Source organism: Ochotona curzoniae, unplaced genomic scaffold (genome assembly GCF_017591425.1).
Source record: "Ochotona curzoniae isolate NIBS_2020 unplaced genomic scaffold, NIBS_Ocur_1.0 scaffold_2656, whole genome shotgun sequence".
Classification (NCBI taxonomy): domain Eukaryota; kingdom Metazoa; phylum Chordata; class Mammalia; order Lagomorpha; family Ochotonidae; genus Ochotona; species Ochotona curzoniae.
Window position 1 is genome coordinate 319,692 of NW_024467098.1, and position 19,543 is coordinate 339,234.

Consider the following 19,543-nt stretch of genomic DNA (forward strand, 5'->3'; position numbering starts at 1 on the left):
TTTATGTTTCTAATATATTGTATATTGAAAGGCAGAATTAAAAAAGATGGTGATTGTGGTTGGGTGGAGAGATGGCAACGAGAGATTGAGAGCCAAAGTTTCATCTCTGATCTAGTATATATTGCAGATTTTCTCAGGTTTTTGGGACAGGGCAAGACCAAATCCAGGAGTTATTAGATTCATGAAGGTCTTTACGCAAAGGTCCTTAGAACTTCTCTCATCTTCTGCTACATTTTCAGGCTACATAGGCAGGAACCTGGATGGGAATTTGTGCAGCCAGGACTTGAACAGCACCCTTATGTGATGTCTCTGATGCAGAAAGACACTTAATTTCTCACAACATAGTGCCAGTCCTTGGAGTTAGCTTTGAACAGAATGGTAAAAAAAGACTCTCTCTTCTTTTTTGACTGTGATTGTCCAATTGTAGCAGCACTAATGGTTGAACTGAATAGGCCTCTCCCTATTATGGAAATAAATCATTCACGTTATTCAGTGTGGCCAAGGAAATAAGGATTGCTTCTGGTCTCTGTTTCTTTTATTTTGATCTCTGTATATACTGATGGTCCTATACTACTTGCTGTGGTATTATAGCTTCCCATATGCTGAAACTGGGAATTCTGAGAGTGATTTTCCATCTGTTGATTCCTTCCTCAAATAGCTGTAACATTTGGAGTTGAGCTAATCTAAAGCCAGTAGTCAACATCCTTTTCTGGTCATTGCATTAATTCATGTATTTTTGAAAAGTCAGGTTTACAGAAAGGAGGAGAGACAGATAGTAAGATTGTTCATGCATTGGTTTACTACCCAATTGGCCATAACAACGGGACTTGAGCTGAGGCAAAGCCAGGAACCAGGAGCTTCTTTCCTGGATACACATGCAGGTATAGGGTCCCAAGGCATTGGCCCACCTCCACTGGCTTCCCAGGTCACAAGCAAGGATGGGGGAAGGAGCAGTGAGAATATGAACTGGTGCCCAAATGGGATCCTGCCTTATGAAAGGCAAGGATGTTAGCCACTAGGCTATTGTGCCTTGCCCTGATTGACTCATTTAATCTGCAGATAGATTATTGCTCATCTTGCCACTGCCCAGGACTTGATATCTAATATTATTATCAGAGTAATATTAGTTCCATAGTATGCATGTGGAAGTATATATTCTTCCAAATATATATATTTTTTAAAAAGTAATGTTATTAGTTTACGATACAGCTCCATTAATTCTGGATTTTCCTCTCCTGCCTCCTAAATTACCTTCCCTTCATTAATATTCCCTATAGTATTTTAACAGTATAGTCCATCATAAACAGTCCATCATTCTGTTGTTTAAGTGTGTCTTGACATTGTAGTTATGGACAATGGCAGAAAGTCCATCATCCTATTGTCAAAATATTTTTAACAGTTTCATTGGAAGTTCATCTGTGATTTGAAAGTAGTGTTGAACAAACCATTGTATCTTCACACTGTTCATGAAAGTCTCTATGACATAGTCATTATACATGCCCTTAATGAAAAGCCATAAAGCAAAAGCAGTTATATGTGAAAAGGGATCAATTTACGCCATGAAGTCATGAAGATACATAACATGCTGCTGAATGACAAATGTGAAATTGATGAAATGAAAAAGGAAGTAACAGTCTTCTGGAAGAAAATTATGCTACTGTATGACCTATGTGTCACTGAACAAATTTGTAGGAAAAAAAACTTTAGAAATAAAATAAAAGCAAAAATATTGTAACTCATGAAATGTGGCCGAAACAGCATTGCAAGGGACATTTATAACAAGAGGTGCTTACAAAAGAATCAAAATATCTCAAATGAATGATCTGATAAAGCAGCTCAAAGATTATTAAAAAAGGAAAATGAACAGGGATTTGGAAATGATAAAAGAAAATCACACCAAAATGAATTGAAACTAAAAGACTATAAATTGCATCAAGATAGAGCAGTTTTTATTTTTTAACATACTTTTAATGATGTTTATAAGTTGATTCAAGTAGAAAAGTTTTAGTATCAGGGCAAAATGGGTCAAACCATTGTATTCGCATTTTCTTTTCCTTCTTCCTGTATATGGGGGAAGGGAAGAGTAAGAGGAGAAGCCACACTCAGCGTGCAAAACACCTCAGTACCCAAGGAATGGAGTATGGCACCTGCTGTCATTGTAACATCCTTGATATGGAGCATGCCACAAGGGTTCTGCTCAAGCGGTTTCAGTGGTTCTAAAATTCTTTTGATCTCACAGATGCAAAGAAGGGGATATCTTCCCAAGGCTCAGTTGTTGACACAGTCCACCTCTAGGTCTCTGTTGGCTCAGAAATGTGTTGTCATGCTTTACTGTAGTAGTTGACCAATTTGACTGCCCTCTTTCCATTGCTATGGTAAAAGCTGTCCTCTGCAGGCCCATGATTTAATTCCACTCCCAGCCAATGTGGTTTTCCATATCATTACAACAACATTGTTCCTCATAGACTGTCATAGATCCATCATTGTGGACATGACAATTCCAGTGTTCAGCATCCCATCGTCAAGTAGCATCCAACATTTTTACTGGGAGTCCATCCTCGATCTAGACGTAGAGACGCATACTGAACCATATCCTCACATTTGGACTTGTCAGTCTCCACTCCACAGTCAGTGTAAATCCCTTAAGCTAAAAGCCACAACAGCAGGTGCCCTAAACATTCCCCTGCAGCATCGGATAGTAGATGCTGACACTGTAGTCTAATCTGTAAGGTTAAACTACAAAACTATCTGGAAAGTGCATGTGCCAAGTGTGACAGTGACCTATGAAAGAAAGAGTGGGCACCTCCCTCTTGGGTTACCACTATCACTGGAGAACGTGAAAACCAGGACTGGGGCAGGGATGGCTAGACACAATGGCACCCACCAACATGTGTGTGGGCTGGATGGTGGAGCTGCATCGGATGTACTGGGCCTTAATGCCCGATGACACATATGAGAGCTGAATGGGATGTGGGAAAGACTGGACTAGTCGGCTGTAAATACTGCCAAGCCTGGGAAACTAGAGCAGGGTAGGCATGGTGGGGAATATTGTGGGTTGATCTGACAGTGCTGCAGCTCCCACTGGTTTATGTGAGGGCCAAATGTGAAGTGGGCAAAATCAGGGTGGACTGCCACACCCATTGGTTCCATTGGAAGGCAGGGCTGGAAACTGAACCAACCCAGCAATTGCAACTACCATCTGATTGGGGCGATGGACTGTGCTGCACTTGTACTTGCAAGTACACCCAAGAATCTGGTCTAGGATCACCTCAGACAAAATTTCTTTGGGGATTTCCCCAGTTGAACCACTGGACTCAGAACCCTAACAATGAAGAGACGTGGATGTCCCATGGTATGCCATGGATTGCAAATACCAGATCCAAGCCTCCTCAGAGGCTTAGACAGAGCAGTGAACAGCAAAATCAGGTGCACATGGAGGATATGGCAGTTTGTCAGAACCTGCAGAGGATACCTGGCACTACAACAGAGGACAGAATAAATAAACTATCCCAGCTAAATAATGTCAGTGAAAAATTGTGCAAATGGAGACTTTAAGGTGGACTATGCCAGCCATTGGATTCTACAGTGACTTCATCATACTTGGAATGGCAAGAATGGCATCAATTCATAACTGTTGAATTATGAAAGCCACTTAAGCAAGACCCTCAGAGCATGGCCCAAATTCCAAACCTTGGTTCAACGGGAGGCTGGATGGGGCTTCTCTCTTTGTCTCCACCTTTACCCCAGATTTAACGAGAGAGAGAGAGAGAGAGAGAGAGAATATGGAAATAATAATCTTATCCACTTTCCTGTAGCCCTTGAACCATTGTGCCCTAATTAACCATGTGAAGATTTTCAAGAATAAAGAAGTTTCTAAAAAGCCACAGAACAAAGCCAATAACAGGAAGAAAAAAAGTAATTTACAGTTCCATGAAGCTAAATAACATGTCACTGGATATGATGGTCTTCATTACACAATTACTATACAATGCCTTAAATGAAAAAAGCCACAAAATAAAGTCAACAACAGGATGAAATGAAGAAATTAAAAATACCATGAAGTTAAATAACATGATACTGAATGACCAGTATTTGCTGAAGAAACGAAAAAGGAAATCAACCACCATTCTAAAGAAAATGATACTAATATATGACCAGAGATAGGGGAGAATTTAATGAGAAAAATATGTGTTTTGCTATGCTACTCCTCTTCTCTGTAAAGAGAACATCTTTAAGTATCATTTGTAAGGCAGGTTTAAAGAGGAATATTCTTTTAACTTTTCTTTATTTTGGAAGAATTTTATTTCATTTTTATAGACAAAGGAAAACTGCTGGGAACATTATCCAGGGCTGACAAGTCCTTGCTTTTAAAATCTGGATTATGTTGCTCAATTCTCTTCTGGCCTGTAGAGTGTTCTGTGAGTGATCAGCTTTGAATTTAATTGCCATCCCTCTGTATGTCAATTGATTCTTTTTTCATGTTTACCTTTAAGGATCGTATCATACATTTGGGTGAAGAGAGCTTGATTATCATGTGTCATGGTGAATATCACTTTTTGTCAACCGTTTTCAAGTTCTCTGCCCCTCCTGGATGCTGTTTTCCAATTCTTTCTCCAGGTTAGGAAAAATTTTACCTTTATTATTTCTTTATAAACAATTTTAAATTCAGTTTCTCTTTCTGTATCTCCTGAGACGCTCATAAGACTATATTTTCAATTGAATAGAGTTTTTCAGTTCTTGAATCCTTTTTTTCAGCTTAATGCAGCTCTGCATCCAAATTTTTGTTTGCTTCCCCTTGGTGAGAGAAAATATCTTGCAATTCTGAGATTCTTTCTTCTGCTTTCTTCATTCCGTTTTGGAAATTCTCCATTTTACTTTTCATTTGCTCCATTCAAAATCAGAAATTCTTCATTTCTGATATATCAGCTTTCATTTGAGTCATTGCTGCTATTTCCTTGTAACACAATCCTTAAATTCTTAAAACTGCTTCCAATGCTTCTCATTGTTAAGGTTTATAACAAGTATTTTGAACTCTGACTCACCCATTATTTCCATGTATGCCTCAGTTAATTCTGAGGTTGGCCAAGGCTATTGCTCCTCTGCAGGAGACGCTTCAGTCATATTCATTGTACTTTTATCTCTGCTTTTGCTCTTTGTCACTGTACTTCTGGCTATTAGATTCTTCTCCTTGAGGCATGTTTCCACGCTGTGTCCCACACAGGTCTGCAGTTTGATTTTACTTGTTGTGGGTGGTATGCACATCTTTGCTTACGGTCGCCTGTGCCACTCTCTTCAGCAAGTTTCAGATATGTGATCTTGTGTTACACTTCCACCACGGTTTGTGTACCCCAGCTCCTGGCTCACTACTCTCTATCTCCTGTGATGATGTACTATTTTTGCACTGTTTTCTGTACAATGTTTCTCCCATTTTCAGTCACATAGTTCTCAGGATTATGGTGTATGTGAAGCTCACTGTTGTCTCTACAGTTTCAAAGCCTTTGTAACATTGTACAAAATGACAACTCATGTGAAACTTGTGGAGTTCTTGATCAGCTGGCCATTAGGTCTGCATGCTACCTGGACCTATTTTGGGAGAACCTTGAAGCATGCCACAGTGTTATAGTTCGCTGAGCCAGAGATGAGCTCACTTACAAGTTAGTTCATGTGCAGTTCTGTCCTATATCTATTTTCTTCCTTCACAAGATGGCACCAAATTGAGCTCTAGTGGGGTTAAGCTCTGATATCTGCCCTGTTCCCACACCACCTGTTTGGAATCTGATACTCTGTTTCTGCTCTTGGTCAAAGCAAAAATGACAGCAGATTGGGCGATTCTTTGTCTAGGTTCACTTTCTGAGTTCTTAATCAACTAACATTTGCACATGGATTCTGGTGGAGTTCCAGCTCCTGATGCAGTTCAGGTAGCCATTTGCTTAATGTCACTGGTGTATTTGTTCACTGAGGCACCACGCCATTGTCTTAACTACGTTCCTGGGTCCCTCATTCTCCACGTTTCCCTCTGTTGTTGCTCTGTTTTTTTTGTTTTGTTTTGTTTCCTGTTTTTCCTTGAAGGTGCACTCTCTGCTTGACCCTGGCTAATATTTCTCTATTTAAAAGTGTCCTTCTACTGCTACACATACTGTCAAACCAGGGTAGGAGGCAGGCCTGGTGGGGGTTATTGTGGGTTGCCCCAACTAGGCTACAGCTCCCTCTGGTTTATGCCAGGGCCGAGTATGTACTAGGCAGCACCAGGCTGGACTGCAACATCCATTGGTTCCAGTGGAATCAGGGCTGGAAACAGAACCAACCCAGCAATTGCAACCAACAGCTGATCAGGGAGATGGACTGTGCTGGGCCCTGTACTTGCTAGTTCATGCAAGAATGTGGTTTGAGAACACCTCAGACAAAGTTTCTTTGGAGATCTCTGCAATCAAAATGCTGGACTTAGAACTCTAACCAAGAAAAGAGAGAAGACAGTACAGGTCAACCAACCATCTCAGCTATACATTGGCAGGGAAATACGGGGCAAACAGAGACTCTGAGGTGGAGTATGTCAATCAGTGGATTCTTCAAAGACCTCCTACTGCTTGGAGTGGCAATATTGGCAGTGACTCATAACTTGTAAACTATCAAAACCACTTGAGCAAGAACCTCGGAGCATACCCTACATCTGAGACCTGGGGAGGGTGGGAAATTGGGTGGACATTCTCACTTAACACCCCACTTTAAGCATGAAGGAAACAATATGGAAATAATAGTCCTACCCAGTTTCATATAGCCCTTGAACCTTTTTACTGTAATTAACTATGTAAAGATTGTCAAAAATATAATTTTAAAAAAAGTGTCCTACACCAGCATGATTATCTTTAGCCCCATTTTTTACATAAAAGGATAGTTTCTGCATCCCACACTAACACTGTCCTCCACATAGTCTGCCCTCATGTACAGCTTTGGGAACTATAGTCCAGTCAGAGTTACCCCTCAAAGCATCCATATTCAGGAGATTGGTCCGGTCTGTCATCCCTCCCCTTTAGCGCTAATTCACATAATTGGGCACTGAAGCCTAATTCATCCCAGTTGACTCCACTCTCCATCCCACACTCTTGTCAATGGGTACCAATACATGTCATGGCAGGCCTGCCTGCAGTCCTGGTTCTCATGGACAAGCCATTGTTTAAAGAAGTTGAGAAAAACAATGTTTTACTCAGGCTATCAAGAAATCCAAGAGAGAAAACCAAGTAAAATTAGAGATGAAAAGCAAAAGATCCCAGGACACAAATTGGTTGATCTCTTCCAGAGGATTGGATTCTTTGATCAATATGAGGTGTTCTTCTCCAATGCTTTAAAAGTTTTTCATGTCAAAGTCTGTATTATCTGTTATAAGAATGACAATACCAACTTGCTTTTTACTTTTCATTAGCTTTCAATGTTTCTGCATCCTTTTACTTTCAGACTCTGCATATCTTTGTTTGTGAGATGTGTCTCCTGTAGGCACCAGATAGATGGGTTTTATTTTTTTGATCCAGTCCTCTAATCTATGACCCTTGATTGATGAATTTAATCCATCTCCATTCAGGGTTAATGTTAATAGTTAGTAATATGGTCCTAATATTTTTTTAATTGTTGTTAACATTGTATTATGTAATACAGTTTTATAGGCACTAAGGATTCCCCTCACCCCTCCCATACCCCTCCCCCCATGGTGGATTCCTCCACCTTGATGCATAACCACAGTTCAAGTTCAGTTGAGATTTCTTCCTTGCAAACACATATCTATCATAAAGTCCAGCATCTTATTGTCCAGATAAGTTCAGTGGCCTCTGGGGGAGACCTTCTCTAGTCTGAAGATAGGGCTAACAGAGTAAATACCCGGTCAGTTAAAAGCCCCAACAAAACCTCAGTATCAATATACAATATTATGGAATTAATTGACATAGTATTGGGTAAACAATATGTTAAAAATAATGCAAGTTCCATTCTTCGAAACATATGGGTTGAGACAGTATCAATGACAGGTTCAAAAAATAACCAACAACCAAACAAAAATTACAAGTTAAATCAAGGCAAACATGTGGTATCTAATCTTTTGGGATTCACTCATTTCCCTTAGCATTGTAGTTTCCAGTTGGGTCCATTTAGCCACAAAGAACTGCATTTTGTTTTTTTTAATAGCTGAGTAGTATTCCATGGAGTAGATGAACCAAAGGTTTCTTATCCAATGTTCTGCTGATGGGCATTTCGGTTGCTTCCATGTTTTTGCAATTACTGATTGTGCTGCTATGAACATAGGGATGCATGTTGGTTTGTCGTAACACAGGTGTTTTGGATATATTCCTAGGAGTGCTATTGCTGGGTCATATGGTATGCAGATTTTGAGTTGTTTGAGTGTTCTCCAGACTGATTTCCATAAAGGCTGTACCAATTTGCAGCTCCACCAGCATTGGAGTAGGGTTCCCTTTTCCCCGCATCCTCGCCAGCAAGCATCATTGGTGTTCTTTTTTATGTGGGCCATTCTAACTGGTGTTAGGTGGTACCTCATCGATGTTTTAATTTGGATTTCCCTTATTGCCAGGGAGCTGGAACATTTTTTCATATGTTTGTTTGCCATTTGGACTTGTTCCTTTGTGAAATGTTTGCCCATTTCCCGTGCCCATTTCTTGAGTGGCTTGCTTGTTTTGGTTTTTTGGTTGTTTTGAAGTTCTTTGTATATCCTGGAAATTAGGCCCCTATCGCCTATGTCGTGTGCAAAGATCTTCTCCCACTCTGTGGGTTGCTTTTTTACTTTGTTGATTGTTTCCCTTGCTGTACAGAAGCTTCTTAGTTTGATGAGGTCCCATTTGTTTATTCTGTTCTCAATTGCTATTGCTTTTGGTGTCCTTCTTAGAAAGTCGGGACCTACTCCTAGGTCTTGCAGGGTATTTCCTACATTTTCTTGCAAGAGTTTGAAGGTTTCTGGATGTAGGTTTAGGTCTTTTATCCATGTAGATTGGATCTTAGTGTATGGTGATAGATGTGGGTCTATCTTTTTGTTTCTGCAGGCTATCAGCCAGTTGTCCCAACAACATTTATTAAAGAGGCCTTCCCACTTGCTTGGACTGTCATTGGTCTTTTTGTCAAAGATTAATTGGCTGTATCTGTGTGGGTTCCCTTTTGGTGCTTCTATTCTATTCCATTAATCTTCCTTTCTGTCTTTGTGCCAGTACCAGGCTGTTTTGATAACCACTGCTCTATAGTATGTCCAGAGGTCCGGGATTGTGATTCCCCCTGCTAACTTCTTATTCTTTAGGATGGTTCTAGCTATTCGTGGTTTTTTGTGTTTCCAGATGAACTTTTGAATCATTGTATCCAGTTCTGTGAAGAATGTTTTGGGCAATTTGATTGGAATTGCATTGAAAATGTATATTGCTTGTGGTAGTATAGACATTTTAATGATATTGATTTTGCCTATCCAGGAGCATGGGATGTTATTCCATCTTTTGAGGTCTTGTTCAATTTCCTTTTTAAATAGTTTGTAGTTTTCTTCGAATAGGTCTCCTACGCTTTTGGTTAGATTTATTCCCAAATACTTCATACTTCTCTCTGCTGTTTTTAATGGTATCCTGTTGGTTAGATCTTATTCCATCCTGGTGTTATTTGCGTACACTATGGTCCTAATATTTTAGCAATGTGTTGTTCTTCCTTTATTCTTCTGTTGTCCTTTTCCTGGGACATTCTCCAGGTCTGTATTTGCTTTGTTGGGTGCTATTCCTCTTCTATGTCAAGAGAACATCTTGAAGTATCATTTGTGGTGCAATTCTGAAGAGGACATTTTTTGAGATTTTCTTTTATGTGAAAATTCTTACTTTATTTTCAAAGGCAAAGGAAAGCTTTGTTGGGAAATTTCTTTTGGTCTGACATCGATTATCTTTTATTATACATAACATGTCACTCAGTTCTCAATAAATTACCTGATTGTCTTCAAGTGCACTTTTAAGGGTATCTTCCTTGTTTTTATTTAGCTAAGTGATCTTGGCTTTCATGTCATAGCAAGGATTTCATTGGTAAAACCTTTTGGAAGTTCTCTGCCCCCAATTTTATATTTTCCCCCATTCTTCCCCCAATTTGGGTAAGTTTTGATTTCTTATTTTATTGCACACCTTTTTAAAGCCTTGCTTCTTTTTCTGTCTCTTTTGAAACTCGCATAATTCTTATATTTGGATTTGCAATACTGTCCCTTAATTCTTAAATGGCTTTGTTAACTTGAGTCCTCTTCCAGACTTGCAGTTTTTCTTCCATTTTTGAAAATTATGTCTTCCAACTCTGAGATTTCTTTCTTCTTTGAGGGTGCCAATTAATTTTTAATTTGCTCCATTGTGCCTTTTATTTGTAATTATTGACTTGAATTTATTTCAGTGTTGGTATATGATGTGTGATACGTTCTTTAAATTCCTTAGACTCCTGTGTGTGTTTCTCATTGTTTTTAAGTAGTTTTATAACAAGTATTTAAAAGGATTTTTGGAAATTTTTGATTATTTGTACATTATTGATTATGGAAAAATGGGCAAGGGCTAGAGGAACGTGACTGAGCTCATTAATTCCAAAATCTCATTTTTGCTTCTTTTTCCGGGTGAAGGGGGAAATAAGGGGAGAAGCCACACACATCCCCTCAACCACCTCTGTTCTCTGGAATGGGAGATGGGCACAATGCCATCCCAGAATCCATGATGTAAGGCATGCTCTTAGGGTCCTGTTTCAGTGGTTTTGAGAGCTCAGTAAGTTTGAATTACTGCCGATCTTGCCACTTCAAGCACAATGATATCCCTTCAGAGCTCTCTGGTTGACAATGATTTAAAGTTTGCCCAGATATTCACTTCCAACACTTAGCTAGGGTAGTTGATCAATTTGTTTCTGTCCTCCATTTTATTTTGTGGTACCAGGTACCCTCTGAAGACTCCAATGCACTGCCATATTCTCCATGTGTATCTGGATATGCTGTTTACTGTTCCATCTAATCGACTGAGGAAACCCAGCTCTGGCATATGCCCTCCATGTTCAGACCATGGAGCCTACAATTCTCCCTTTGTTTGGAATTATAAGTGTAGTAGTCATGTGTGGGGATCCCCAAACCAGCAGTATCTGAGGTGATCTTGGATCTGATTCTTGGGTTTGCTTGCCAATACAGGGTCAGGCACAATCCAACTTCCAAATCAGCCCACATGCAAATTGGTGATTGCAAATGCTGAGTCAGTTCTTTCACCAGCCTCATTTCCTATGCAAACAAATGGGTGTTTCAGCCCAACCTGATCCTGCCCACTCCATATTCATCCTTCATGCAAAGCAGCAGAGCTGCAACGTAGTCAAAACAACACCGAACAATCCACAGCAGGCCTGCCCCCTGGCCTGGTGCCTTTGCTTGCCAGTAAAAGTAGTAAATGGACCAGTTTATCCCACACCCTGTTCAGCTTTCATACATCTCAATTGGTCCTGAAGCCTGATTCATTCACACCAGCCCACTATCAAGCCGAAACACATGCTGGTGGTTTCCATTCTCTGTCTAGCCATGCTTGCCGTTTTACATGCCCTTCAGTGGGAGTGGTGACCCAGAAGGGAGGTTCTCAATGTTTCTCCTTTGCACCCACTCCCACTCCCAGATCTTCAATTCTCCAGTGGTTCTGCAGTTTAGCTTGACAGAATTCACCCCTGTTGCCAGCACCTGACAGCTGATTCTGCAGAAAAGCCCAACCAACCTGCAACCACTCTGGCTTAAGCATGTATAAATGGATAGAGTTAGCCAAGCCTGGTTTTCCCCTAAACCAGTTCATATGCAGGTTAATAAGTGTTCTCCTACTGTGCTTACACCTCTCCCATCTGGGTCTCATGTGTGCTGGTTGGGTGCTTCATCCCAATCTAGCATGGGCCCATCCCATTGGCATTTGCCGGTGGGTGCTCTAGCCTGGCTCAGCAATGCTTATCTCCAGTTCCAGCTCTCAGTGGAGTAGGCTATAGCCTACCCCAGCCCAAGGCGCCCCCAGTCCTGGCCCTAATGTGAACTGGTTGGTATTGTGGCTCAGCTCTACCCAACCTACACTGCATTGTGGTGCTCAGATTGGCCAATGGGTGATATGAACTGACCCATCCTGGCTTGCCCCAGACTTGAGCCAAACATTTGCTGGTGGGTACTGTAACCTGGCATGATCTGGGCTGTTACCTGCCTTGGTTCTTGCACTCACCTGCAGTGACTATATACCAACAGAGCAGTTTCCCTAACTCCTCCATCAGAAACTATCCCAGTGCCAGATTTCTCACACACTGCTGGGTCAATGCCCAGCCACCATGACCCATATCCAGACCTAGCAGGAACAGTGTCTTCTCCTAACCAGCCCTCACACATTTGGGTTCTTATTGTTGGAGGTTTCAACTCAGTAAAGCCTGGTCCACACCAAGGCACAGCTTACACATGGCCCAGCAGGGTCAGAGACCTAGCCCAGCCTTTTCTTCACCCACCTTAGTTCACATGATAGGTGGTAGCTGCTGGATTGTAGCCTGGTATATCACACCCCATACCCAGCTCACACCCATCTTAACGTACTTTGCAGCCATGTCTAGAGGAGATCATAGACCCTCCCCCCCATCTACACACTCATCAGTTGAAACCCCCACCCAGCTTGTGTTTCCCCTAAAATCCTCAACCAGCCCTGTTTTTAGCCAAAGATTACACACATGCCAGTGGTTGCACTGCCCCAGTTTGGCATAGCTCCTCCCCTATCTGCCTCATACCAACTGTTAAATATGAGAGCCAAACCTGGCATAATCTCCACTTCAGCATGGTTTCTGCAAGTGCTAGTGTGCTAAGGTTTGCTTGGCTTTGCCATTCCACCCCCTTCCAAAGCCAACACACACTTGCCAGTAAGTGGAGCTACGTTGTCAAGCCTGTTCATTATCCAGGACTGAACCATAGTTCACCAACAGGAACTATGGCCAACCAGAGAAGTGTCGAAAGTTCGCTTACCTGGTTCAGTCCCAGATATAGATCTCACATATGCCAACTGGGGTATATCCATACCTCATAGCGTGCCCTTTCACCAAGCCTATGTATGAGCCAGTTAATATGTTGGCCTAGTCTGTCCCATACTCTGATTTAAGGTGTACATACAGGTGCTGCAACCTGATTCTGCCCAGTCTGGTCCCAGCCCCAGTACCCGTGCATTTCAACAGGTTCCATGGTCATGCCTAGTTCAGCACATCACCACCCACCCTTAAGCTATCCAGTAAGACTTGTGATTCCATAGGATTAGGCCCATATATTCTCCACAGAATCCTACCCTGGGCTTGGTTCTCTTGTGTGTTCATTAGTATCATGGGCAAGCTTAACATTACTTGTCCCCTATGCTGACCCACACTGTTGGACACTCTGACCTAATCCTGCCAGGTATGCCCCTAGCTTTTGTGTTTTGTGTGGGTTTGTGATGGTTAGCAGAGTTTCAAGCTAACCTGTCCAACTCAAGGTTTCCATTTTGGAGTACATTGGTCAGATGCATAAATGCTCTCTGACATCTCCCTTCCATACCGCCAGCTCTCAGGTTGCTTGCTTACTCTCAAGCACAGTGGCCTGGTTGATGGGAGTTAACCAGGAATAATTGTTTGCAAAACACTCCCTGAGCTGTCATCCCTAACCCATAGCCCCTCACTCCCTTTCCTAATGAATCCACAATCCTTGTGTCCAATAGTGAATGGGTTCTTGAGCCTAGTCTTTGCAAGCATAGTCATTGGTTTACTGGTCCAGACCTCTGCCTTCCCACCAGAGTCCAATATCCTGGTAAATTTGCTAACCTGTTGCTTTAACCTTCCATGCACCCAAGATCCAGGCCTATTGAAATTCTCCAGGCCTGGTCCACCAGCACACCAGGGCAGCATACTGTCCTGGGGCTCTGCTTCTCCATCTTCTCACCTCACCCAACAACAAGCACATGGGGAATTCCCCAGGTTTGCTTACCTGCTTAGATGTGAGCTCTCAGGTCCACACATGCCCCACTATTGCTATGCACCCACCAAGCCCACATCCCCCATTACTTCAATGTATTCCTCAGTTTACTTTATGGCTGAAAAAGGTTTTTGCATCTTTGGGAGGAAGGCAATAGTAATATTCATTGAGCCTGTCTTTTATTTTGCTCTTGGTCATTGTACTTCTGGTTAGATTTCTCTTAGGCTGGTTTCTAAGCTTTATCACCATAGGTCTACAATTCATTTTAAGAAATGTGTTCAATACCCTGTTCTTCATTTGCAGTCACTGGTGCCATTCTCTCTGGTGAGTTTCAGCCCAGTGCCTTTGTGATTACTAAAATTAATGAAAGACCATTGATGTTCCATTCTTGTAATGGCCTCTGTGTGTGGTTGTGTCATTATTACTCAGAGTTTGCTAGGAAGTCTAAAAAAAAATGCTGAAGGTATGGTTTCCTGTTGAGAACCCAAGGACTTTTACTCCTCTGATAGGGAAATTGTATTTGTGCCACATAAATTTTGCTTTACATTAGGATTTCTTTATTTTTTTTTTCTTTTTCCTATAGCACTCTTTCCTTTCCTCATCCCAATATATGAAGCATTGAATATCAGTAGGTATCCCAGAGATGTTATAGATTTTTTGAAAACCTCCATTGAAAAGATTAAAGAAGATCACCTCAAAGACAAGAAAAAGGTAAATCTGATGTTATTTGCATGAGGATGTTCTGTTTGTCCCTTGTTTGGGGGCTGTACCTGTATGATCATTTTGAGGCATGGTATTGAGATGATGACTCAGGCCACTCCAGTCAGACCTCTGGGTTTCAGTGGGGTCTCCTCAGAGAGCAGCTGAAGTGCTGAGCTCCTCATGGACTTCTGACATAGGGTTGTATTATCTTTGACCATTATCTTTCAGCATCGAGTGGATTTACTGCAACTGATGATTAACTCCCAGAATTCCAAAGAAGTTGATTCCTACAAAGGTAACCAAGAATGTATAGGAAGCTCTGATGCAGGAATGGCTGTGTCATACATAGACCTATTTTCTGAATTTGAGGAACTTCCATGTTGTCTTGCATAATTGTTGCAGGAAAAATTGCATTTTTAATGAGCTCCCAGGTGCTGTTCATCCTTGGGCTGCATTCAGGATGTCAAAAGTTTATCTGTATACCATTCTTGTCCCCTTAATTTAACTCCATATATTTTGATGAATCATCCTTAGGGTTCATACAATAAATCGTTGGTATTTTACACTTAGTCTTTCACATTTTTTAAGTAGAATACAATGTATTTCTCTCAAGGACAAGGCTATTCCATATTATGCAAGTGGTGTACTAGTTGCACTGTGCATATGTGTCAGAGAAGCTTTCTCCTCAAATCAACCAACTGAGATGGTGATGAGGATGTTGTAATGAAGAGAGAATAATAAGACATGAGATAGACTGGGATAAGTCAAGCATTTTTTTTTCTGGTCCTGTGTGGATAACATTTTCTAAATAAATAAATAAAACGGTCTATTGGCAATACAGACCAAATTTTTTTTTTCCTGGTAGAAAAGAAGATTTTAATGACATCACTTGATAGTAGGATAGTTGTATAATTTATTTTTAAAAATTTTTAAGTAGGTATGATTTTTTTAATTGTTCTTAACATTGTATTATGTGATACAGTTTTATAGGCACTGGGGATTCCCCCCACCCCTCCCATACCCCTCCCCCCATAGTGGATTCCTCCACCTTGTTGCATAACCACAGTTTAAGTTCAGTTGAGATTCCTTCCTTGCAAACATATACCTAGCATAAAGTCCTGCGTCTTAGTGTCCAGATAAGTTCAGTGGCCTCTGGGGGAGACCTTCTCTGGTCTGAAGATAGGGCTAACAGAGTAAATACCCGGTCAGTTAAAAGCCCCAACAAAACCTCAGTATCAATATACAATATTATGGAATTAATTGACATAGTATTGGGTAAACAATATGTTAAAAATAATGCAAGTTCCATTCTTCGAAACATATGGGTTGAGACAGTATCAATGACAGGTTCAAAAAATAACCAACAACCAAACAAAAATTACAAGTTAAATCAAGGCAAACATGTGGTATCTAATCTTTTGGGATTCACTCATTTCCCTTAGCATTGTAGTTTCCAGTTGGGCCCATTTAGCCACAAAGAACTGCATTTTGTTTTTTTTTAATAGCTGAGTAGTATTCCATGGAGTAGATGAACCAAAGCTTTCTTATCCAATCTTCTGCTGATGGGCATTTCGGTTGCTTCCATGTTTTTGCAATTACTGATTGTGCTGCTATGAACATAGGGATGCATGTTGGTTTGTCGTAACACAGGTGTTTTGGATATATTCCTAGGAGTGCTATTGCTGGGTCATATGATATGCAGATTTTGAGTTGTTTGAGTGTTCTCCAGACTGATTTCCATAAAGGCTGTACCAATTTGCAGCTCCACCAGCATTGGAGTAGGGTTCCCTTTTCCCCGCATCCTCGCCAGCAAGCATCATTGGTGTTCTTGTTTATGTGGGCCAGTCTAACTGGTGTTAGGTGGTACCTCATCGATGTTTTAATTTGGATTTCCCTTATTGCCAGGGAGCTGGAACATTTTTTCATATGTTTGTTTGCCATTTGGACTTGTTCCTTTGTGAAATGTTTGCCCATTTCCTGTGCCCATTTCTTGAGTGGCTTGTTTGTTTTGGTTTTTTGGTTGTTTTGAAGTTCTTTGTATATCCTGGAAATTAGGCCCCTATCGCCTATATCGTGTGCAAAGATCTTCTCCCACTCTGTGGGTTGTTTTTTTACTTTGTTGATTGTTTCCCTTGCTGTACAGAAGCTTCTTAGTTTGATGAGGTCCCATTTGTTTATTCTGTTCTCAATTGCTATTGCTTTTGGTGTCCTTCTTAGAAAGTCGGGACCTACTCCTAGGTCTTGCAGGGTATTTCCTACATTATCTTCCAAGAGTTTGAAGGTTTCTGGATGTAGGTTTAGGTCTTTTATCCATGTAGATTGGATCTTAGTGTATGGTGATAGATATGGGTCTATCTTTTTGTTTCTGCAGGCTATCAGCCAGTTGTCCCAACAACATTTACTAAAGAGGCCTTCCCACTTGCTTGAACTGTCATTGGTCTTTTTGTCAAAGATTAATTGGCTGTATCTGTGTGGGTTCCCTTTTGGTGCTTCTATTCTATTCCATTAATCTTCCTTTCTGTCTTTGTGCCAGTACCAGGCTGTTTTGATAACCACTGCTCTATAGTATGTCCAGAGGTCCGGGATTGTGTTCCCCCTGCTAACTTCTTATTCTTTAGGATGGTTCTAGCTATTCTTGGTTTTTTGTGTTTCCAGATGAACTTTTGAATCATTGTATCCAGTTCTGTGAAGAATGTTTTGGGCAATTTGATTGGAATTGTGTGATGCAAAATGTATATTGCTTGTGGTAGTATAGACATTTTAATGATATTGATTTTGCCTATCCAGGAGCATGGGATGTTATTCCATCTTTTGAGGTCTTGTTCAATTTCCTTTTTAAATAGTTTGTAGTTTTCTTCGAATAGGTCTCCTACGCTTTTGGTTAGATTTATTCCCAAATACTTCATACTTTCTCTCTGCTGTTTTTAATGGTATCCTGTTGGTTAGATCTTATTCCATCCTGGTGTTATTTGCATACACTATGGCTGTTGATTTTCGTTCGTTAATTTTGTACCCTGCCACTCTGCCAAACTCTCATATAAGTTCTAGTAGTTTCTGTATTGAGTCTCCTGGTTTTTCTATGTATAGAATTATGTCATCTGCATATAGTGAAAGCTTGACTTCTTCATTTCATATACGCATGCCTTTGATTTCTTTTTCTTGTCTTATGGCCTCTGCAAGTACCTCTAGGACTATGTTGAATAGCAGTGGTGATACTGGGCATCCTTGTCTTGTTCCAGATCTCAGTGGGAAGGGTTCTAGCTTTTCTCCATTCAGTATGATACTGGCGTTGGGTTTTTCATAAATTGCTTTGATTATGTTGTGGATTTTCCCATCTATGCCTACTTTGGCTAGAGTTTTTAGCATGAAGAGGTGTTGGATTTTGTCAAAAGCTTTTTCTGCATCTATTGAAACTATTATGTGGTTCTTGTTTTGCAGTTTTTGGATGTGGTTTATAACATTTATCGATTTCCGAATGTTGAACCATCCCTGCATTCCCTGGATGAATCCTACTTGATCCGGATGAATGATCTGTCTGATGATTTTTTGAATTCTATTGGCTAGGATTTTGTTGAGAATTTTAGCATCAATGTTCATCAGAGAAATAGGTCTGTAGTTTTCCTTCTCTGACGGTTCTCTGTCCGGTTTTGGGATTAAGGTGATGTTGGTTTCATAGAATGAGTTTGGAAGGGTTGCTTCCTCCTCTATTGTTTTGAAGAGCTTGTAGAGGATTGGGGTTAGTTCTGTTCGGAATGTTTTGTAGAATTCTGTAGTGAAGCCGTCTGGGCCTGGGCTTTTTTTCGTTGGGAGATCCTTGATGACTGTTTCAATCTCTACCTCGGTTATGGGTTTATTTAATTCTGCAGTTGCCTCCGGACTGAGTTTTGGTAAGTGGTGGGAGTCCAAGAACTTTTCTATTTCTTGGTAATCCTCAAATTTGTGGGAGTACAGTTCTTTGTAGTAATTTCTAATTATTTTCTTAATGATTGCAGTGTCTGTTGTTATGTTGCCTTTGTCATCTTTAATGCTATTGATTCTCACTTTCTCTTGGTTTTTTTTTTTTTTTTTTTTGGTCAATCGGGCCAGTGGAGTGTCTATTTTATTTAGTTTCTCAAAAAACCAACTTTTTGATTTGTTGATTTTATGTATAGTTTTTTTGATTTCTATTTGGTTTATCTCCTCCCTTGTTTTGATGATTTCTTGTTTCCTATTGTGTGTGGGACTCTTCTGCTGCTGTTTTTCCAGTTCCTGGAGGTGTGTGGTTAGTTCCTGTATTTGGCGTCTTTCTTGGGCCTTGACATGGGTTCCGATTGCGATGAATCTACCTCGTAGCACTGCTTTGGCGGTGTCCCACAAGTTTTGGAATGTTGTATCAGAGTTTTCATTGGTTTCCATAAATTTTTTGATCTCATCCTTAATTTCTTCTCTGACCCATTGTTCGTTTAATAGCATATTGCTCAAATTCCAAGAGTGCCTATACTTCCTGGGGAGTTTTGACTTGTGGATTTCAAGTTTCATCCCATGGTGGTCTGAGATGGTACATGGTATGATACTAATGTTTTGGGAGTTGTTTAGATTCGCTTTATGTCCTATCATGTGGTCGATTCTGGAGAAGGTGCCATGCACCGCTGAGAAGAATGTATAGTCTGTGGCCTTAGGATAAAAAGTTCTATATATGTCTACGAAGTCCAGTTGTTCTATTGTTTGTGTGAGCTCTGTTGTTTCTTTGTTGAGTTTTTGTTTCGTAGACCGGTCCATTGTTGTTAGAGGCGTGTTGTGATCGCCTACAAGAATTGTGCGGGTATCTATGTCTTCCCTTAAGTCTGTAAGTAATTGCTTTACATAACTAGGTGTGTTGGAATTTGGTGCCTAAACATTAATGAT

At 40.7% G+C, this 19,543-nt stretch overlaps 1 protein-coding gene across 1 annotated transcript in view; it reads left to right on the forward strand.

Moving 5' to 3' along the window:
* The window catches only part of LOC121171440 (cytochrome P450 3A6-like), a 50,717-nt gene that overhangs the window by 18,300 nt on the left and 12,874 nt on the right, over positions 1–19,543 (forward strand). Inside the window, 2 exon segments of the mRNA XM_041003139.1 lie at positions 14,541–14,668; positions 14,888–14,954. Coding sequence (XP_040859073.1) covers positions 14,541–14,668; positions 14,888–14,954 — 195 coding nt within the window.